Source organism: Aulonocara stuartgranti (assembly GCF_965226115.1).
Source record: "Aulonocara stuartgranti genome assembly, chromosome: 17".
NCBI lineage: Eukaryota > Metazoa > Chordata > Actinopteri > Cichliformes > Cichlidae > Aulonocara > Aulonocara stuartgranti.
The window spans coordinates 40874049-40897314 of record NC_138953.1 but is presented as its reverse complement, the minus strand read 5'-3'; the positions used below and the strand labels follow the sequence as shown (position 1 = coordinate 40897314).

At 43.3% G+C, this 23266-nt stretch overlaps 3 protein-coding genes and 1 long non-coding RNA gene across 6 annotated transcripts; 2 read left to right on the top strand and 2 right to left on the bottom strand.

Annotated features, from left to right (window-relative positions):
* The first annotated feature begins 1252 nt into the window (after nt 1-1252).
* prl2 (prolactin 2) lies at nt 1253-4531 on the top strand. Its single transcript, XM_082510398.1, has 5 exons — nt 1253-1360; nt 1597-1784; nt 2333-2440; nt 2696-2875; nt 4159-4531. The coding sequence occupies exons 1-5, from the start codon at nt 1339-1341 to the stop codon at nt 4351-4353; spliced, it is 693 nt and encodes a 230-aa protein (XP_082366524.1). The 5' UTR covers nt 1253-1338; the 3' UTR covers nt 4354-4531.
* A 4096-nt stretch (nt 4532-8627) lies between these two features.
* Nucleotides 8628-17621, bottom strand: hspa14 (heat shock protein 14). Its single transcript, XM_082510383.1, has 14 exons — nt 17498-17621; nt 15633-15713; nt 14288-14370; nt 13738-13786; nt 13032-13137; nt 12111-12204; nt 11929-12033; nt 11024-11185; nt 10712-10867; nt 10342-10444; nt 10033-10248; nt 9683-9847; nt 8884-8951; nt 8628-8788 (listed from the first exon to the last, which is right to left on the bottom strand). The coding sequence occupies exons 1-14, from the start codon at nt 17552-17554 to the stop codon at nt 8710-8712; spliced, it is 1524 nt and encodes a 507-aa protein (XP_082366509.1). The 5' UTR covers nt 17555-17621; the 3' UTR covers nt 8628-8709.
* A 572-nt stretch (nt 17622-18193) lies between these two features.
* On the top strand, nt 18194-21500 carry LOC309692168. 3 transcript variants are annotated; one of them, XR_014272235.1, is made up of 3 exons: nt 18194-18449; nt 19582-19794; nt 20189-21500. It is a non-coding gene; the product is annotated as an uncharacterized lncRNA (long non-coding RNA). The 3 variants fall into 3 exon arrangements; XR_014272234.1 differs by having other exon boundaries at nt 19592-21500; XR_014272236.1 differs by having other exon boundaries at nt 19582-21500.
* Nucleotides 20649-23266, bottom strand: LOC309692161 (beta-2-microglobulin-like). Its single transcript, XM_082510407.1, has 4 exons — nt 23041-23266; nt 22389-22661; nt 21774-21810; nt 20649-21538 (listed from the first exon to the last, which is right to left on the bottom strand). The coding sequence occupies exons 1-3, from the start codon at nt 23108-23110 to the stop codon at nt 21797-21799; spliced, it is 357 nt and encodes a 118-aa protein (XP_082366533.1). The 5' UTR covers nt 23111-23266; the 3' UTR covers nt 20649-21538; nt 21774-21796.

Here is a 23266-nt window from a genome sequence, read left to right as displayed (position 1 = left end):
ATGTTGCACAAATGGAAGAACGCAGTCTTACATATTTGTTTAATATGTGTGTTGAAGGACATGTCCTGGTCAAAAATGACTCCAAGGTTCCTCACAGTGTTACTGGAGGCCAAGGTAATGCCATCCAGAGTAAGAATCTGCTTAGATACCATATTTCTAAGATTTTCAGGGCCGAGTACAATAACCTCAGTTTGATCTGAATTAAGAAGCAGAAAGTTAGCGCCCATCCAGGTCTTTATGTCTTTAAGACAGCGGTCCCCAACCCCCGGGCCTCGGACCGGTACCGGTCCGTGAGTCGTTTGGTACCGGGTCGCGAGAGTTGAGGCTCAGGTGTGAAATGTGTAGTTTTCAGGGTTTTTATCAGTTTTCAGCGTTATTTTGTTATAGTTTTTATCGTTTACTCGGTTTTCCTGGGTCTTTTCACGTGTGTTATGAATAAATTTTCTTTTTTTCGGTACCGGTACTAGTTTTATTTTGTTGTATTTATCTGCGACACTTTAAAGGCCGGTCCGTGAAAATATTGTCGGGCATAAACCGGTCCGTGGCGCAAAAAAGGTTGGAGACCGCTGCTTTAAGACATTCCTGCAGTTTAACTCATTGGTGTGTGTTATCTGGCTTCATGGACAGATAGAGCTGGGTGTCATCTGCATAGCAGTGTAAATGTATGCTATGTCTTCTAATGATGCTGCCTAAGGGAAGCATGTATAATGTAAACAGAATTGGTCCTAGCACTGAACCCTGTGGAACTCCATAATTAACCTCAGTGTGTGAAGAGGACTCTCCATTTACATGCACAAACTGGAGTCTCTGTATTATCACAGTATTATTGAACATTTAAATCACCTTGAAGTGATTCTTGTTTTGTGCTATATAAATGAAACTGAATTGAATTTAGTCGATATAAATTCTTATCAAATATTAAGCATAACTTTTGCTTAGTGAATTCAGCTACACTGTAACCTTGAAATAACATTGTGTTGTAACAGTTTTTGTCACAGAGGACAGTGAAGTTCATGCAGTGTAGCTCTGTTACAGACAACAGCTTTGTAGAAGAGCCTGGCCCATCCACTGTATAATGTATATTATTAAAAACAGTTTGTCACAAATATGCATTTAAAAAACCGACAAACATCTTTTGAAACACTGTGTTTTATTATTTATTATTGTGTCGCCCAAATCACAGCATAGATCACTATTAATGTTTCTCCGCCCACCCTCCCTCTCTTTGATATTAGAGTGTAAAGGGGAAACTGTCTGACCCTCACATGAAGCATTCAGGTTTGGAATAGGAGCACATCTGCACTCTCTGCTCTAAGACAGGATCTCCTTCTCTGCAGGATGCCTGGAAACATCCGATCAGGTATTTCAGGAACAGAATTGTGCATACAGGAGGTGAAAGGATGGACTGTGTCTTTATCTGCGTGTAATCCAATCGTCCCCATGTGTGTGACTTTATAGTGGAGTTTTATTTCCTGATTTTTCGTCTTACCTTAAATATAAAAAAAATACATCTACACTTTCAAAAGGTAGGTTCTTTAGTAATAGATTACATTCAGGTTGAGACTAATGTTTTGAATTGTCCTTTGTCTCTCCTAGTCTCTGTGGTCTTGGTAGGTTTGTTGTGCTTGGTGTTCTGCAGTCAGCCGACCAGTCTGGATGCAGCCCCCCTCTGTACGAATGCCGAGGCTGGGTGTCACGTCCTCTCCCTGGCTAACCTGTTTGACCGGGTCATCCAACACTCAGCCAGAATGCACAGCATTTCAAATGACCTTCACTCTGAGTTTGTATGTTTCTTCATTGCAGTCGTCAGAAAAAGCTTTTTAAACGATATTTAATGAACAAGCTTGATTGTGACATGAGGATATGATATTCTGTCTGCAGATGCCTTTTAACTGAGACATTGTAGGTTTACATAACGTAGTCAATCAAACACTGCATTATCAGTTTATTAGATACACGCACAGTCATCCTGTTAGAACAGCAGAATCCAACCTGATGAGACAGTTTTTCAGTCTAATTAAATGCAAGGATGAACTTTTTTACTGTTAACTGAGCTGTACGAGATGTTTTCACAGTTCGCCCACACTTGCTAACATAAATCTGTATCATGTATAGTCTGCTATGCTGTTTACTGTTAAGATTTGGCGCCATATAAAAATAAAACTGAATTGAATGTGTGATAAAGACGCATCTATTGTACAGACAGACACCAGTAAGGATACAGAGATAGCAAGACATCGTATTAAGTCATTCATTGCTTTTGTGCTCCAGGCACGTTTGACATTTAGATGATATTTAACCTCTGACATTTCATTCATGTTTGTCCTCCCAGGAGCTTTACTTCCTGCCCAGTAAGAATCAGATTGGCCGGGTCAGTCGCAACTGTCACACGTCTAACATCCTCACCCCAAATGGAAAGGAGAACGCTCAGAGAATGGCGGTAAATTCACCTTTTTCAAAGTTAATCCCTCTCAACTATGCACATCATATTTACACCTGGAGTCTTGTCATGTGTTTCAGGTTCTTTCTTTTGTTGCCATAAACAACATTGTAGCTGTTTGAAACATGTTTTCCTTTCAAATGATAAAGAATTTTGTAAATTTGTTTCCCTTTGCTCTTTATGATATTACAGTAACACTCAGTGGTACAAATCCCACTCTAGTCACACCCATAATTTACATGTATGTCACTACAGAGGGAGGAGCTGACGGAGGTGATTCTAAAGCTCCTGGTGGCGTGGAGGGACCCTCTGTGGCATTTCCACCAGAGCATGACGCACTTCCACGACTTCATTGACTTCAGCTCCAATAAATCTCTTAAAATGAGTGATATGGTGCATGAGCTACGGAAAGGAGTACAGAAAGTAGTTGAGAAGGTACTGTGTGTGTGTGTGTGTGTGTGTGTGTGTGTGTGTGTGTGTGTGTGTGTGTGTGTGTGTGCAAAACATACACAGCGGAGGAAATAAATATTTGTCCCCCAAAGAAATGAGCAGTACACACTCTCAGTGGTAGTTTGAGTTTCTCTGTCAGCTCCATGTCAGATGATCCTTCCACACATTCGTTCTCATCAGGGTTCAGCTGGTCACTGACAAGCTTCAGACACTTTGTTGAACGAGGGCTTTTGTGTTACCAACGATTAGCTTGATCGCATTCAGAATACTTTATTAATCCATAAGGACACTATATGGTTACAGTTGCTCAGTACAGTAACAGACTCAGCTATTCAAACAATACAATATGTTACAGATTTACAAATTTAAGAAATAGCACTAATATATACAAATCACTCAATTATAAATATAAAGAATATTACAGAGGTGTAATATTTATGACTGACATTTGACTCTAACCTGTGAACTTTGTCATTTGCTATTTTACAGTAGAGCGTGTGCGAAAAGATGTAACTATTGCAGTGTTTACAGTGTGTTCAATGGAGTTGTACAGGGAGATGGCCACAGGCAGGAATGACTTCCTGTGTCGATCAGTGGTGCATTATGGGTAATCTCAGCCTCTCACTGAGCGTGCTCGTGTGGCTAGCCAGCACGTCATGGAGCGGGTGGGAGGTGTTATCCAACATTGTCTTTATCTTGGACAACATTCGCTTCTCTGACACCACCCTAAGGGAGTTCAGCTCCGTCCCCACAGCGTTACTGGCCTCTGCTACCCTCAACCTGCCGTCCCAGCATGCATCAGCACAGAGGATAGCACTGACCACAACAGCCTCATAGACAATCCTGAGCATTGTTCGACAGATGTTGAAGGACCTCATGCACTACTACCCTAGCTGCCTTGAGATCGTTCTCCTGTTGTAATCACTGATGTGAGCACAGACTGACGGTGACCAGCAGATGTTCTTGTAGTATATTTAAGCCTGTGAAGGGCAGCAGTCTAATCTATGATGCTTCACACAGCTCTGTGTTCATGTTCATGTTCAAATGCTTATTTTCCTGCAGTTAAAATTCAACCAGGGCAGAAACAGAGACAGAGCGAGACAGAGGCACTGATGTGTGTGCACTAGCATATGCACAGTTTAGATTGTCTGTGTTTGTGTAGTACTTTGTTTTGTAATTTTTTACTTAAGTGGGTGAAAGAAACTAAGTAAACACACAACAATATAAACAATTTGTCTTATCCATATGTTTTGTTCTTTTCACACCAGATGCAGATGTTGGGAATATTAAGTAACTCTGTCAGCAGCCTCATGTCTCCTGAGGCTTTCTTGGCACCAGGCAGCGCTGAGTGGCGCCTAATGAAAGACTACGAGCTCCTCTACTGCTTTCGCCGAGACTCCAACAAGGTCCAAAACTACCTGAAGATCCTGAAGTGTCGTATTGTTCCAGAGGATGGATGTTAAAAGCTAGAAACTCTTGACAAAGCTGAAGGTTTTGTTTTCTACTTATAGAGAATCAGAAACATCTCATCATGACTGCAGTGATACAACGGCCGCCCCGTCTGTCAGAATGTTTTCCATCCTCAGACAGGGTGCGATGAATGCACAGAATCACTAATTATTATAAGAGAAACCTGTAAATCGTCTGTTTCAATATATTATATAAATATTTCAAAATCATGTCTTTTTTGTTGTTTCTACAGAAAAGGTGCAGAAATACACTGAGGTCACATCATCACAGCATCATGACAAAAACTAACGATGTTCTGTCCTAATAAAAAATCTGAAACATTGTAACTAAACGTAAAAAACAAAGACAGTAAAGGACATAAACAAAAACAAAAACATGACACCTAATGCATTTATTTATCGAGGGATAACAGACAGTATTACATGTCTGACAGTCTGAAGCAGATTGTTAAATCATTTTAAGAGAAGTTCCTGATTTCAGTCTATGGGATGAAAAACATGTTGGTGGTTTCTCAGGTTTAATTAAAAAAGAAGCACGTTTACATATATGATGATGACGATGAATTAACGGTTTTCCTGAAGCCAGCTGACCAATGAACCGCTTAACTGGTGATTCTTAACTGCCCACAGGTGTGGGTTAGGGTTGGGGATGTGAGTCACCAGTCTGTCTCTGTGTGACAGACTGGTGACCTGTCCAGGGTGTAGCCTTGCCCTGTGATAGGCTTCAGACCCTCGTCATCCTGGTAAACATGAGCGGAAGAGAATGGATGGAAGAACCGCTCCATTTAACATTTACCAAAAGCATTAAAAACATCCTCACACATACATGTACAGTGGGGCAAAAAAGTATTTAGTCAGCCACCGATTGTGCAAGTTCCCCCACCTAAAATGATGACAGAGGTCAGTAATTTGCACCAGAGGTACACTTCAACTGTGAGAGACAGAATGTGAAAAAAAAATCCATGAATCCACATGGTAGGATTTGTAAAGAATTTATTTGTAAATCAGGGTGGAAAATAAGTATTTGGTCAATAACAAAAATACAACTCAATACTTTGTAACATAACCTTTGTTGGCAATAACAGAGGTCAAACGTTTACTATAGGTCTTTACCAGGTTTGCACACACAGTAGCTGGTATTTTGGCCCATTCCTCCATGCAGATCTTCTCGAGAGCAGTGATGTTTTGGGGCTGTCGCCGAGCAACACGGACTTTCAACTCCCGCCACAGATTTTCTATGGGGTTGAGGTCTGGAGACTGGCTAGGCCACTCCAGGACTTTCAAATGCTTCTTACGGAGCCACTCCTTTGTTGCCCGGGCGGTGTGTTTTGGATCATTGTCATGTTGGAAGACCCAGCCTCGTTTCATCTTCAAAGTTCTCACTGATGGAAGGAGGTTTTGGCTCAAAATCTCACGATACATGGCCCCATTCATTCTGTCCTTAACACGGATCAGTCGTCCTGTCCCCTTGGCAGAAAAACAGCCCCATAGCATGATGTTTCCACCCCCATGCTTCACAGTAGGTATGGTGTTCTTGGGATGCAACTCAGTATTCTTCTTCCTCCAAACACGACGAGTTGAGTTTATACCAAAAAGTTCTACTTTGGTTTCATCTGACCACATGACATTCTCCCAATCCTCTGCTGTATCATCCATGTGCTCTCTGGCAAACTTCAGACGGGCCTGGACATGCACTGGCTTCAGCAGCGGAACACGTCTGGCACTGCGGGATTTGATTCCCTGCCGTTGTAGTGTGTTACTGATGGTGACCTTTGTTACTTTGGTCCCAGCTCTCTGCAGGTCATTCACCAGGTCCCCCCGTGTGGTTCTGGGATCTTTGCTCACCGTTCTCATGATCATTTTGACCCCACGGGATGAGATCTTGCGTGGAGCCCCAGATCGAGGGAGATTATCAGTGGTCTTGTATGTCTTCCATTTTCTGATGATTGCTCCCACAGTTGATTTTTTCACACCAAGCTGCTTGCCTATTGTAGATTCACTCTTCCCAGTCTGGTGCAGGTCTACAATACTTTTCCTGGTGTCCTTCCAAAGCTCTTTGGTCTTGGCCATGGCGGAGTTTGGAGTCTGACTGTTTGAGGCTGTGGACAGGTGTCTTTTATACAGATGATGAGTTCAAACAGGTGCCATTCATACAGGTAACGAGTGGGGGACAGAAAAGCTTCTTACAGAAGACGTTACAGGTCTGTGAGAGCCAGAGATTTTCCTTGTTTGAGGTGACCAAATACTTATTTTCCACCCTGATTTACAAATAACACTGTAATAAAACTGTTTTTAATAATATACACTGTAACAGCTCAAAACAAAGAAATGACACAAAAGGAGCTGACCAAGTTTCTAGGAATCAAGCAAAGAAACAAGGTTTGGAGGCCTATCTCCCCCTACCACCACTCCCCCTGCCAGTGGTGGACTCCCTCAGACATCGGTGCGTTGGTGGTTCTTTGTGTGTGGGGATGGGCGTCCAGGTACACACCGGCTCACTCCTTGGCGGCCGCTTATCGGGGCCTGGAGCCTGGGGCTCGCTCGGGCCACTTCGGAGGTGGGGTGCCCCCGGCCTCTCAGCCTGGGGCTCGGTCACTCAGGCGCAGCTGGGGGCCGGCGGAGCTCACGGGCGCGTCACTGCAACTCCCCCTGACTTCTGCTCCGCGGCTGCTGAGTGAGCCCTCATCTGGGACTCTCCTCAGCTCTTACTGGGACAGTGGTGCGGCTGCCCCTCTGTTGGTCTTCCTTGGTCTCTTGTGTTCTGGGGGCCTCTGGATGTCTGGAGTTTTGATCTCCTCCACACCTGCTTCATGCCCTGGAGGACGGGGCTGTGGCCCCCCCACACCCTCTAGCAGATCATTACATGAAGGAACCTTTTAAAAAAACAAAAAACAAGCGCGTCCATGCTCACAGGTGTACACACGGGTGATCACACCCACAAACTACACCCTTTTTGGCTCCTACCTCAAAGCACACTGTGTTCTGTTGATCTTATGTGCTGCACAATAATGTTTAATATTTACTGTCATATTCACATAGATTATTGCGATCATGTTTATTATGTTGCTCTTTTTTTGCTTGTTTTCTCTCTTTTCTTTCTCAGCAGGTGATCCAGGTGATTGATAGATGTGTTTTTGTCTGTTGGTTTTGTTGGTTTTTGCCCTTTATCCCCGTCCCTGTTTTTCTTTCTCCCGTTTCTTCTCCCAGTCAAGTCTGTGTAGCAAGTGAAAATTAAATGAAGTAAACAATAAAAGGTGAATCAAATAGACCAATACGGCAAGGCTGGGATGGCCCAGTTGGTAAAGTAAATCCGTTGGTTCTTTGCCTTTAGACAATAATTCTGATGGCAAAAGAGCCAAACAGGACAGGCGGAGAAAAAGAAACAAACAAAGAGCTCGATAAACCCTTAAACAATGAGAGAAATCCTGACCTTATGGCAGTGCAGTCAAAACAGGTTAGGCAGCTCCACCCGAGGGATTTGGTGGAGCAGGAAATTTGCATCATTGATGTGCAGCAGCTGTGATGCTGTCAGCGTGGAAGCTTTCCAGCAGTTTGATATTTGATGAAGATCTCGATGGATGCTCAGGAACTCAGAGGAAGATCCTCCTGTTTGTGTGGACGTTGTGTTTTCAGCGGGATAAGGATGAAAGATGAATTATAGTTCGTCTCCCTGCTGAGAGCCTCGGTGTGTCGGTGCACTGGTCTGTTGAGGACCACTTTAAGCCCTGGCTGTTTGTAGAAGGACACTTCATGACCTTTCACCTCACCTGTCTGCTTCACAAACTGTGGAAAGCAGAAATCATATTAACGAGTCTGCGAACAGCAGTAATCTGTACGCTGATCTAAGTTTCAACTACAGGAAGCTGAACGAAACACGTGCGTGTGCTCATCCTGTGCTGTGGTCCAGAGATTGGGACCAAGACTGTTTAACCGTTCGACACGACAACAACTCCTGGCAGCACAGCGGCAAGAAGGTCCTGAGTTCGAGTCCAGCATCAGGCTGCGGGCTTTCTGAGCGGATACTGTCAGGCATTTGTCGTGTGTGTTATAAACACACACTTAAACATTTACACTTTGTACAACTTGGATACATCGACTTGCAATTTTCATTATGAACCATACAGGTACATACTCTCTATAGATGATCATAACTGACATAAGTATTCAGTCTTAGCTGTGCTTACAAATGTTTGCTGTTAAACTACAGCAGAGAACAAACGTGACGACAAACGTGCTGCAGTCCGTTTGAACAAAGAGTCAGAAACACGCACGTTTAATACGTTTATTGGGTAAAAAACAGAAAATAACATCGCACTGAGACCATGCTTCGTTTGTTTTTTGGAAAACACGTCACGATGCAGCTGCTATGGTGACGACCTCTGACCTTCCAGTGCCCTGTTCTACACAGGAAAGATGAATGGAGCCATCGCTGCAACATAAAGAAGAAACATATACATGTTTGCAACAACATCATCATCATCATCATCATCACGTGACTCTTGATGTTACCCAGGAAGGAAATACCTTTTCATGGTCACCACAGTGTCAATGCTGTGACTCTCCTCTGTGGGCTGCAGGTCTCTAAAAACAATCTGTGACACAGACACAAACATAAGCAGGAACCTGACAGTGATTCTAATAATAATGATGATTTTCTCTGGCTTATCCATCCTGGATCACAGGGGCAGCAGCCTAAGCAGAGAAACCAGACCTCTCCCCCGAGGCGATCTGAGGAATTTAGAGGCCAAGCCTAAAACTCAGGAACACCTCAGAGAAAACATTTCCCTGAAAGGGTGTATGTGGTCTGAGAGAATGCTGAGGTACTATGTGCCAAAGTAACATCCACATGGACCCAAGATTTCCCAGGAGAACATTGGCCAAATCATCAACTCTGGCTTGCTTCCCATAGTGCACCTGGTCTTGTCCAGGTAAGTGACAACACGGGGTATCTGTTCTAGGAGACACTTCACCATCAGTGCTGAGAGGAGCACGAGGCCACGGAGAGGACGAAGTCTCTGCTTAGACTTTAGTTTTTCTCTCTCTCATATCATCAGAGGAGAAACATGTTCAGATGAACCTCAGAAACTGCTGCAGGACGTCTCTGTCCAGCTCGGCAACAAGGTGCAGATGCTTAACATCAGCTTAACAAGCATGCTTTCACCTTCATGTCCTCCACTGTTGTGTTTGTGTCGCAAACAAATGACGTCACCGGACTTTTGGCCAACATGGTTCCCAGCTTGTTGTGACGTTTTTCTAAAGCAGTTCGTAAACTGTGACTTGCACCAGCAGGCAGACAGGAAGCAGGAAGTCTGTTTGTGCTTACCTTGGACAGCTTCTCCGGCTGCTCTGTGATGAATCGCTGGTAAATCTCCAAACACAGCGAGGACAGTTTTCCGTCCCCCCTGAGGATGTGATGTCTGTGGGCAGGGAGGGGTGTGCCCACAGGAAGGAGAACCGTGAACATCTCAGCTCCAGACTCATCCATCTCCTCCAACACACCACAAAGGTCAGACAGAAGCCGTTAGAAATCGATTACAGTATTAACGAATGATATTATGTACAAATACATAAGTAGTGTACAAAGACTAGCTCTGCAGAGCTGAAACATTTATGTTCATGTGCATGCAAGAAAGACCATGTGCAACATAAGATGTTTATCTGAGGTCTGAGTACTTTTACTAGTACGTCAATGGAAGACACATCCACTGTGACAGAGTCTTCCTCTGGGGTAAGGCCATCTCTGCCGACCAGCAGGCCCGCCTCCAGGGCTGCGCCCACAGCGATGACCTCGTCAGGAGGTGCCGCGTTGAGAAGCTCCACATCCGGAAACATTTCACGGATCATCTGCTGCAGACGAGGAATTCTGGCCGAGCCGCCGCAAAGAACCACCTGCAACACATGGCAGCGATCGAGGAGCGGCTTTTCTATTTAACACACAGCTATGCCATCACTCGTGCATCAGTAAAGACCTGCACGCCGTACCTTGCTAATGTTGTGAGGTGTAAGACCCGCCTCCTCGAGGACGGCTTTGATTGGCTGGATGCTTTTGTTGAAGAGTGAAGAGCAGAGCAGCTCAAATCGAGCTCTGAAAGAAATAACGCACAGAGGTCGTCACGAAGGACAAAACATCTCAGTTATCAGAATCCTGATAATGTGTGTTTGGAAAAGTCATTTAACAAACGACTTTTCCCTTAATTCTGCTGCTCAATTGATTTCATTTAGTTCTTATTCGTTAGCTTTATGCTTTCAAACGTTTATCTCAAATGTTTCGTTCCACGTCCAGCTTCAGCTCAGGCTCAGCCAACGATAATATTCAGATTCTTACAATCTGTGCGTCGACACAACAGCTCACCTCGAGACGCTGCACTCGAAGTCGATACCATCATGAAGGGAGTCAACGAAGCAGTTGGCTGAACCCAGCGAGGACAGGGAGTGCTTAGCCATCTCTGCACCATTCATCAGCTTCAACATAGCCCGAGGATTAGAGCTCACATCGTGCTTAAACGTGCTGTACAACACACACACACACACACACACACACACACACACACACACAGTGAGGACAGCTACACGGACTCAAACATACAGAAAAATCTTTAAGATGTTCGTCTGTTGCTTTGGTCCTTCTCAGTAAATCGTTCAGACTCTGATGTTCGGTTGGTACCGTTTGAATTCTGAGGCGAGGTGCTGCGCTAAGGCCTGAGTGAAAGCCTCTCCTCCGATGCTGTGGTCAGTGTGAGCGCTGCGACACAGGAACATTCCTCCATTGACCTGCAGCACTGTCACACTCAGGGACGTCCCACCGAGCTTGTAGACGAGGACGTGACTGTGGAGACAGGACGCATCGCTAAAGGACAAGAAGATGGAAAATTCATTCAAACGGTGACTGCTCTGTCTGCTGGTAGCTGACGCACGCACTACTTCTGCTGGCTGTGGGTGGGGTTCTGGGGGGTTTCCACTTGGCCGTAGTACCCGGTAGTTTTTTCGTTTCGAGGTTCCCAGCAATCAGAGCCGATCTAAAAATGTGACATCAGCAGACAGCCTACCACCGATTGGCTAGTCAGTGGCGTCACTGAGTAATGAAAGCGTCTCCTTCATGAGACCACGCCTAACGTGTCCTCCGCTGTTTGTTGTGTTTGCATACAAATGACATCACTGGACTTTGGACTGGGTTGCTATAACGACCCCTGGACATCGTGGTACTGATACCTACTCGAGTGGAGTCGAGCAGGTATCAGTGGAAGAGGTCGAGCAGAACTCCCACAAGGATTTTAGATGCTCCAGCTTTTTAAACATGTTGTTGGATAAAGTTTTTTCCAAACAACATTCACATCTGCGCCGTAAGTCGGATCAGCAGGAGCGTCGATCCCTGCTCGCCAACACAGCTTACAAAGGAGCCCAAACTAATGTTAGGCTGATTCTACCAGTTGGATCAGGTGGTAGAAGTAACGGCAGTCCCATCCTCCTTAGATTCAGGAGAGTTCATGTAGGCTCGGGTACACGCCGACCACGTCAGTTTGAAACCAGTGACCATAATGAAATCTGAGGTGTTCCTTTCCTAAAACACACCTCTTCCCTGACGGCGACTCCTGTCCGATGTCATAGGCCAGCAAAGCAGCAGCAGGCTCGTGGATTAGCCTCAGGACATTGAACCCTGCAGCTTCAGCCGCGTTCCTGAAGGAAACAGAGGTGACGATTAAAAACTGAAACAGATGCATATTTTCAAAGTGACATAAAAAAGATGCACCTACCTAAGAGCACGCTTCTGAGCATGTGCAAACTCTGAGGGAACAGTAATGACAGCGTCACTTACATCCGAGCCTCCCAGAGCCGACTGAGCCGTTTCTGTGGAAACAGCCATAATCAGTCGGGTGATTACTTTACAGAAAACTGAATACCCACAATTCATTTCTGAGGCTTTACGTATCAGGACATTACAAAATCTCATCCTTCTGAAGTGAAACAAGCCCACATGACAAACACCAGGACATTATTACAGCACTGCTCAGTCCACTTTCAGTCACTGTGTAATAGCCGTGCATCGTTCTGTTGCATGACGCGGTTCAGCTGTTGGACAGATGCTCTCACACTTTAACACGCCCAGGACATGCAAACTTAACTGATGTCAGTCGATTAGAGAGTTTTCAAAAGTATCAGATGTCCAATGAGGACGATTTGATGGTGGGAAATTTCTGACACATTATCAGGACCACACGCTGTGAGAAGCTGACAATGTTGCCCCAGAAATAATATGTCAAAATATATAAACTGTAAAAACAAAAACGTGTTTGTATGAAGCTTATATGAAGCGTTTTTTGTCGCCTCGGGGCGGTGTTGTGCGATAACAGTAAGACTTTGCCAACAGCAGGGGTGGGGAACCCCAAGCCTCCAGGGCCGGTGTCCTGCAGGTTTTAGACGTCCTTGATCCAACACAGCTGATCTAAATGGCTAAATGACCTCCTCAACATATCCTGAAGTTCTCCAGAGGCCTGGTAATGAACTAATCAGGTGTGCTGAGCCAGGGTGAGCTCTGAAACCTGCAGGACACTGGCCCTCGAGGCTGCAGAAAGCTTGGAGGACCATCACTGAAGACCACATGAAAAATAATAAATCTACCAGCAACTTTGGCTCCTTGGAAATAATGACGAACATTTTCACACTAACAGATTTACCTTTCATTTTCTGGAAGATGAGCTTTGCGACATCTTCTGGAGCAACATACTTTGGCTGCTGTCCTGATGTGATCTCATAAAAAGGTTTGTTTTCTCTGCTGACAACCTAAACACACAAAACATCCTCAGACTCCAAAAACCAAACTGTGTTTTTGTGCCGTCATCACAGATCGTTCTAGAGAAACTCTCTCACAGACCATAAACTGGCATTTTCAGGAAGTTTAAATCTCAGCATGTGTGCCGCTGAAGGCAGCTTCTAAAAAAACGAATAATGATAATATAATGCTATAATGCTTCTCAGTGTAAGTAATGCCAGTGTGTAGTTAGGATTATGTGTAAAATGTAAATAAGAAAACAAACTGCAGTTATCTGTAAATCCCTGCAGAACAATTCACTCATTATCTACTGAATCCAACATCAGAGGGATCCTGTCAACACGAGTCAGTAAATGGAGCTGTGATCTAAGGATGTAGTCAGGAGGGAGAAGTGTGACACGGGGCTGTTTAACATTAATGGATCATCAGCTTTAAATCAAACAAGACCTGAGGCAACGTTTTAAAATTGTGAGCACAGAAGAAGTGTTGAGAATGAGACGAGCTGGCTCAGCACCGCCTCCTGCCATCTGTAAAACACCAGGATCCAAACTGTGTGGATCTCCTGGCGTTTGGTCTGCAGGCTCTTTCAGAGGGTTGTTGGTGAAACCTACCTGACATTTGGTCTCCGTTCTGTGCCTTTGTATCTCTGGGTCATCAAAGCTTTTCAATCAGAGAGAAAGAAACAACACACACACAGTTATGAGTTGCTGTCCACAGGATGTCGAGGATAATAAATAATAACAACACTCGTTCCTTCCTCACTCAGGCTACAACTATCACAGCATGAGTACAAATGTTGTCATTTCTGTCTCAAAAACATCGTTTCCTTTCTACTGGAGCTCACTGAGCAACTGCTACATGGATCAAAGCCATCCTCTCATATGTAACAGCTGATGGTCTGTCTCAGGTGTCTGACTGGATGTAGCAGCGAGTACAGGAGCCTCCATGTTCCTGCCACAGTGTTACTGTTTTTCCCAGAGGAGAAACCAGACTGATGTCCACGTGTGATGATACAATCAATCTGAACAAGCATCATCATCATCATCATTATTTTCTATGTTAGAGCTGCATAATCTTGCTTTTTTCCTTTGAGTTATTAATAATTACAATAATATGATGTAGGTTTCACATTTGCAAACAAAACATCGTCAGCTGTGTCACCTTCTCCCGAGCACTTGTTTCACTTTGATGACTGTGCTGGCAGCATTGCGGACCCGTCCCTGTTTTGCTGCTATACCTACAATCTGCAGAAGAGGTCAGAGGTTAAAAGGCTGCTGCAGTAGATATCTCACAGGTGCAGGAAGCAGCCGTCAGTAATGTACGAATAATTCTGCACCTCAATGCAAAAAATCATCTTCTCCAAGTTCCAAAACCCAAAAAGCAAACAGCAGACGTGTCTGTGAAGGTTCTCAGTCATCCAGGTCATCGTAGTCTGAGGAGCTTGCAAAGAAAAGCGTCTGGACTTCTTTAAGTTGCTTGAAGACGTTTCACCTCTCATCCGAGAAGCTTCTTCAGTTCTAAGGTCAGATGGTGGAGAGTCCCAGATTTAAACTCAGTGGGAGTTTCCCCCCCACAGAGGGACAAAAGGACCCCTGATGATCCTCTAATCACATGAGCCAAGGTGTGTAAAGGGTGTGGGTCACAATCAGCCAGGGTTTCGGGTGAGCTCATTGTGAAACCTGGCCCCACCTTATCATGTGATTTCCTGAGGTCAGATGGCCCAGGATGTGATTGGGCCCAATTAGGATAGCCGCATGTTTTGAGTGCTTCCTTTACATGTGTGTTCCTTCTTTTTCCCTTCAGGCTTAGAGGGAACATTTGAGGGAGTGGTTATCCTAATTGGGCTTTTATAAAATCAGCAAAGATGCACAGAAAAGAAGATCAGACACCAGCGAGGGAGGATAAGAAGGACAGACGCAAAGGTGAAACGTCTTCAAGCAACTTGAAGTCCAGATGCTTTTGTTTCTAAGCTCCTCAGACCAAACAGCAGACAGATCTATGCTAGACAGATCTATGCTAGACAGATCTATGCTAGACACTATAAGGTGATATGACAAGACCATGACCACAGAAACATGTGACCTGTGATAACAGAGGAACTTCTCAGTTACTTTTAACACTGCAAATATTTTAGCAATATGTTTCATTGATTGGTCATCAACATTTCTTCTATATAGACATTGTGCAAAGCCAATATGATGCTTAGGGAATTTAAAATAGAAAGTAGCTCGTCCACAGAAGGACTGGTAGCTCCCCTTACGATAAGGGTTCAGATCGCGCGAACAGGTGTGAAATGTGTGTGTTTAGTTTGTTTGCTTGTTTTAATCAATTTTAAATCATGCTTTTTATTTGCTTTTGTTTCTAATGTCTCTGTAAAGCACTTTGAATCACCTTGTTGCTGAATTGTGCTATACAAATAAATTTGCCTTGCCTTGCCTTAGTGCTAACAGGAAAGACTGAGTGCATGGGTCAGGCACAAACCCAAGAAGTGAAGCCAAAGTCGTACCTGTTCAGTGTCTCTGTAGCCCACCACAGTTGGCGTTACTCTGTCTCCTGCATCGTTAGCCACCACATCAGCCCGTCCATCCTAAACAACACGCAGCATACATTCAGAAACACTTAAATATATACTTTGCTCAAAACTCTTGGATATTCAGATGCATCAGCAGCTGATTTCCAGGCTCACTTATCCACATATATTTCATGTATGAATCCAAGCTGCAGATCTTTGTGAAAAAGCAGAGAAGACTTCAGTCCCCGTAGGGCTCCTTAAGGAGTTCAGCTTGGCCCAAGGAACCTTGACTACATGCCATAAGACTGTTGTTTGACTGGAGTGGAAAGACATCACTGTCCTAAACTGGTTTACTGTTGAATTACTTGAAAAACCTCAAATTAACATGCAGCACAAATGTGAACTGAGCCTTAATAATCAGAGTCACGAAAGGTTTTGTGTAATCGTGAAATGAAAGGAGACAAGAGGCTGTTCAGCCTCCTCAAAGTAATATCTAATTAAGGTTTGTGGTACTTAGTTTGTATCGTCTACATGTGCCATTACAGGAAGGCAGCAATGACGCAGCTGCAAAAAGCCTGGTAGACTCCAACGTTTTCATTTTTTTGCTTTCAAGTTTCCTAAAATGTGAAACTTCTAAAACTTGCTTGGATTTAAGACCCAACATGCTGAAAGGCTGCAGTGGCCTGGGTGCAGTTTCTGTGTTCCTTTGTGCACTTTGTAACAAGTTAAGGCTGTTGTATAAAAAAGGGTAGTTGGGTAGTTTTTACAGTAACAAGCATGCAGGCCAAGCGTCAGCCTGTCAGCGCCTTTAGTCTGAATCGTGGACAAAGTAATCTTTAATGACTTTAAAAAGCAAAGGCTGGGAGCACAAGTCTGATTTACACTGCACAGTATTCACTCGTCTGCCTTTACACACATGTGAACTTGAGTGACGCTGCATTGTTAATCTTTCTAAAGTTTAATATGATGTTTGCAGCTGTGACAGTTTCAACCAGGGATGTACGCGATTACTCGCCGTCAGCAGTGATGTCACTAGTCCAGAAGTACTCGTCATGTAATTTAATTCTTTTACATTTATTGATACCCAAATGTTGTGTCCTAAATGTTATGCTGCCACCAGATGGCGCATCGTTGTTGAGAAATGCCATGAATCTGTTCATCTCATCTTTTTGTTCACACTATTATTTCTGGTTCTTTAAAAAAGCAAAAACTTAGATTGCAGATACAAGCGGCGAAAAGTTGGTTTTGTGTGAGTGTGGAGGGGCTCTCCCTGAGCGATGGAGGTCAGTCATTCAGGGGCTCAGAGGACAGCCTCTCCATCCACTGACACAGCTGTGTGACTTTATGTACACAAAAGCTGAAATATGAACATTATAAACTCCACTAATATTTAGTTCATGTTTCCTTAGCAAGCATATTTGACCCTTTTTCTTGGAAGTTCACTTAAATCACTTGGACCCTGCAGTCCACACTATAAGGTTGGGGGCGGGGCTTCGGGAAGGCCATCCAGGAGTTTAAGGTCATCTCTAAATCATGTTGGGGTGGAGCTGGACTCTAAAGGTGGTGTCAGAGGTGGATGTTGTCCAAGTACAATACTGGACACTCAGTTTTCTCATGTGTTTGGCATCGATGTCCTATCGGAGCACCAAACTGTATCCCAGTTTAAAATGCTTAGTTATTAATCTGAGATGAAGAATCTGGATGCAATCCTCTCTCCTTATTTTACCCACTGAACTAACTGAAACAATTCATTGACTTATATTCACTCTGCCAGCAGCTTATCGAGCACCGCCATCCTTCAGGACATGTAAATGTTCACATCAAAGACGACATGCGAGGTTTCATGAAGCGATACTCACCTTAAATATCGCCACACAAGCGGATGTATAACCGAAATGAACCCCAATCGCCGACATGCTGCCAGCCCTCAGCCCAAAAGACCGACAAACATGGATCCGGTTCTCCTCACCTTTGAACCGGAAGAATTTCTTCTTGGAGTAGTTCAAAACAAAAGCATGTATTTTTTCTGAAGTATTGATGTTTATTTATTTTTTACTCTAATATCATTGTTTGTATTCATGATTTGTTTTGCAGATATCTTTGTGGCTGTATGATTGTAGTTGCCAACTAACCAGTCATATCTTTGAAGAAACGGCGACAAACGACCGTTTCCGTTTGATGTCCGTGAAACTGAAACAAATCAAATGTACATGGCTGACACGCTTTGATTCTCCTTTTGCACTAATTCTTTTATTACCGGTATTTGTAAACATATTTCAGACTATAACTAAGTACGTGTGTCAATGTCTGGTAGTGACTAAGTCATTACGCTGGGAAGCATCCAAAATAGACTGAAGGTAGCTGGGGGCGGAGCCTGATGCATACAGAATTATGTCTGTTAAAAAAGGACACTGTTGTTAAGATAATACAAAGCATTTATGTACAAAGTAAATAAACCTCTCTGTCATCCTATTTATAAGGTTATGTGTCGTGCTTGACTGAGCAACAGTGACATCAGTCTGCATGTCCTGAGGAATGACTTTATAAACTGGGCCCTACTGACCGAGGTCATGAATATCACCTGTTGTTTACAGCTGAACAGCGGCTGCTGAGGTAAAGATATGAGACGATGTGGACAGATTATGTGAACACTTAAAGTTCTAGACTATCAGCACCAGTAGTTTAACTGAGAACATCGTCCCAATTTCATCCAAATTTGCACCCAAAAGAGAGACTGACAGACTGTGGACAGTCTCTGCGACGTCATGAACGGACTGTAGCTGAATCAGGAAACACAGACGAGAGGAAATGGTAATTACAAGCTATGATGATTGCCTTTAAGTAATGGGACTACATACTTACGTTTATGTAATATGAGCCCAGCACTTAGATGTATGCATTGAACTGAACCTCAGTCTCGAATTTTTAGAACTTTTTGGATTTCTTTTACAGAGCTTAAAAATAGCTCGATCAAATAGCTTGGGACAAATACTCGTGTACATGTAGTACAGCTTTAAAAAAGGCTGTGTCCAGTCTGTAGTGCCTCTTCTGAAGCATCTGTGTAATGATGGGCTTAAAACACTGAAAGTTGTGGAGCTGAGAAGCATTTTAGCTTCCTGGGAGAAGAGTGTGAAGCCTGGCTGGATGATCCAGGACAAAGAGCCACCAAAGGAAGTGGTCTGATTATCAGCTACATTGATTGTCCTTATTGTACTTCAGACTCCTTATTAAACACTTATTAAATGATCGCTGAACAACTTAAAAAACCTTAAATTACCTGATAATCACGAAGTAAAAGTAAACATAAAAATGTCTGAACATTTCTGATTCCCATCCTACAATTACACCCGTTACTGCAGCTCTGCCATACTACACAGTATGTTTTTGTTATTGGGGAAATTAGAAATTCCCCTGGAATAAGAGCTGCTGCTGTGTGATAGCTAACAGTTCATATTAAGTTGATAGAAGTAACAGTAAACATACAATAAATCACATCAGAGCGCTTTTAAAACCTCGGGCATTCATTACTGCAGTAACACCGTTCACTAAAACTATGAAGCAGAGTCCTGCTGTGGGTTTGTGCAGCAAATGCAGCAGGAAATAATCCCACGCAGGGCTCTGCTACGACGCTTCACACTCATAAATTAGATTTAATATCATTTAGACACAGTAATTTAATTGTATATATATGTAACCTTACACAATAAGTAAGGATATTTTTGTTTGGTCAGCTCTTTGTTATAATAACGCTGACTGGCAGTAAACCTCGTGGCACCAATCATTCAGAAATAAAGAGCTATATTTGTGGTTAGCAGAGCTGAGTATGCAGGTTGTGCCCAGTAAAAACTTTATAATAATCCCTGTATTATATTATTATAAACTTTATATATAAAATATTCTCTGCCAGTGGCAAACAGCTTATTATGTTATTGATTGTTTGGAGTTTTCTGTAGCTCAGGCCAGACCCTGCAGTCCCCTCACACTGATGTGCTGGTGTCCATCTGTCCTGCAACCTGAACACATGGAGCAACGTCGTGTTTACCGAAGAGTCCAGACTCCGCCTACCTGCAGGTGGATCATGAGGTCACAGGTGGAGAGGAGATGCACAGTGCTCTGCTGCTTTTGGTGGAGGCAGTGGGGTGGGTGGAAACACGAGGTCCGTCAGTAAGAACAGCTGTTTCTATTCTTGTAGTTAAATCATATAAAGAACTTTGGTGCCTATCAAAAAGTTTAATGCACCTCGATTGTTTTGGTGAATTTGTCTGAATTTAGATCCAAACGTGTCATTTCCAGATTCCTCTGTGGAGATGTTACACGGTCTCCTTTTTACACCAAAAAGTCAATAAAGCGTGAAAACATACGTTACCCCAAATATACTAAATGATCCGTGAATACACCGAAGCATCAGACTTTCATGCACTTCTTGGAATTCTCCTGGATTCTCCAGTGAATTGAGAATTAAATACAAACCGTTTAGTGGTGAGAAACAACGACCTTTCTCATGTACGGAAGAATTCAAGCTTCAAACATACACAATGTATCACCTGCAGGGCCACAACCCCACACAGGAAGTCGGACTTGGCTCTCTGATGTTAAAAAGTCCTGACTATGAGTGTGACCCAGCAAGCATGCAGAGTGTAGTCGATGCAGGTGAGGGGACTCGCTCAGTCCGAACTCATCCAGCTGCCTTCCCTGCTAAACCATTAAGAAGAAAAATGAGCATCCATGCATGAACCCACCAGCTCCACCTGTTAACAGTACGTGGAATCACTCTCACCCCATTTTCTCACTCATTGATTTCTCATTTATACAGTGAAAAAACTTATATTTTGATTCATCTTTGCTTACGAATAAATATTAGCAGATTATGAGGTTGGATATTAGGACCTTAAACCTCTCTTAGCTGTGACGTGGAGGCGGCGAGAGGAGGACTTCTTCTACGCCAGGTCACATGACACAGTTTAACATCACTATTATAATAACTCGCTGTGCACAGCTGGACTTCCAATGTGAATTAAACCAATATAGTTTTATTTTGCATAAAATATGCCAGAACAAACAGGAACCATCTGGTTAACTTCATAAACTTGTAATGTTACAAACAAACCAAGCAAACGGTCACGTTTGGAGTCATTTCAACACAAAGCATGTTTTAGTAAAATAAACATTTTCAAATTGGATACATAGATTACCTTATTACAACATTAATATGAAAGTCTTTAGTCTGTATAGATTTACCTTAAAAATCAGAGCAATGCAAACACTTCAGTTTCACCACCACCATAAAGTCGATACTCAGATCACCACAAGATTCCTAAAGGAATATTTATCTGAAGAGAAATCCATAACTAATCAAATCCTCAAAACTTCTGCACGTTTCCACGGACACCACCTGGATGTGTGTTTCCTACAGCTAGTAGGAAACACACATCCAGACCTTTCACAGCAGATGCCAAAACTCATCATTCGAGATAACTTCAAATCAGGTGCTTCACACGTTCTGGATGTGTTAAAGGCAAAGTGTAGTTATGGGTTGTTCTGTCTTCCAGCTGTTTTAAGAGAATAAGGCACAGAAAATACATTTGGTTTGGCCTCAGGGAACATTTCAGCTACGTGACTGGAGTAAGCTGGGCACGTTTCAAACATGACGCCTGCTGTCGATGTTGATACTTCGTGTTCACTTTTGACAGCAGACGCAAAATTGAGTGGTTTAACGCACGCTGCTGTGGCGCTGTGTGTCACAGAAACGAATGAAGCTGAAGGATGGCTGCTGTCTGAGCCCGTGGAAGTGCAGTGTTTTCATTTTGTGAAGCTCAAACGGTTGCATAATCAAATCCATTACTTTAGACATTTTCAAGATTCCAGAAATATTCCAATCTTCTCCATCCTGCTGAGCAGACCTGTGGGGACCACAAACATAATACAAACATTGTCTATCACTCAGTGCTTTGTGGGTCAGCTGCAGCGGATTCAGGGGAGGGTGGCTGGCACGGTTGCAAACACACTGCTATGATTTGACTGTAGCTTCCCTGCTGTCAGACACAGCTCTGCAGCTGAGACACAAGCCACACTCCTCCACCACAACAATGTAATGTCATTATATTGAAGTATGAATACTGATGAGCACATACATACCTGGAGCTGGACACGTGTAGAACTTACATATCTGCCTCTGAAACGAGACATTCAAAACATGTTTATGCTAGCTGTGATCTGGCCGGTTACTCCCCGCCTGTTACAAACACCAACAATTTCAACTTAAAACTTCAATAAGGTCTTTAAAGCAGGCAAGTGTTGACTGATGAACATGATGCATTTGTAAAAACATTTCAGCGTCTCTGAAAATATAAAATGTGTTTTTACAAGGGGACAACATCTGAGACTACAAATTTGTTCTTATTGGCTTGTTTGTTAATGAGCGTTTGAATGACTACGTGTTTCTTTTCATGATGCTTTTAATATGAATGAGTGATGAATGGAGTATTAGGAACTTGCACAATGTTCTATGTTCTGTAATTGTTCTGTTTCTGAACCGTTTTTTATTCCATAGTTTTGTTTATTGTAAACAATGTTAGTCAATGTAATAAAATACATGATCTGAAATAAGAAATAAATATATAAATATAGATGATATGTGTGTACAAAACTAAAATACAGAACTAAGAAGATTTAGCAAAATATTTTCTAACCTCACGTACTGTGACCTGTGAAACAACACGTACACACAGACACAGTGAAAAACACTCATACCCCAAATATATGTGTTCTTTTTCCCCCCATGAGTTACTCTGCAGGTGAACACATCCTCCTTGGTTGGGGTGAAAGGCACATGCTTGGTCATGTGGTAGTGCCAGTTCTCTTCAAAGGCCAGGTCGGTCTGCTGAGAGCCTGGCATCTCTTTGTCATTCCTGAGCAGCTCGATGGTGATTTCAGGAGGATGGAATCCACTGACATGGCAGATGAGGGTGTTGGCGGTCCCGTAGTGTCCGGGGGAGCGGGTGTACACCTGAACCTTGGGTGAAACTGGCAAACACAAAAACAGTCACTCACTTACAGATGAAATAAAGACAATAATTTAATCCAGATGATAATTATTCATTTAGATTCCACCAACTTATTAAATATAAACACGGCAATTATCTGCGTCACAGTGTGTCACGCACAACAGCCAAACAAGGAAGTACTCGTAGTACTCGTAAAACGTTACAGCGCCTTTAAGTACAAGTTATCAGTCGTTTAATACTGTAAGTACTGTAAGTATGTTACTGTTTGCCATTTCCCAGAGATTCCACTTTACTACCTTTAAAGCCGTTTTGCTTTCACTGGGCCCGAGCGCCTTCCGCCTGATAACATCGGGCCATTTCGGAAACACAAACATGTTCAGTTACCGGAGATCACTTACTGTTCTTGACTGCCGAAAGACCTGTGAGTCCCAGCAGAAGGACGACGGCGAGACACACAAACGTCTTCATTGTTTCACATACAGACCGACTCGATATATCGCTGTTGGAGATTCGCTCGACAGAGAGAAGACAACAGTGCGTCACGATCCACACCGAAAGTGAAACCGTTCACATCGGGAGTGTTAGCTAACAGACACCGGGACGTCCAGGCAGTGCTAATGCTAA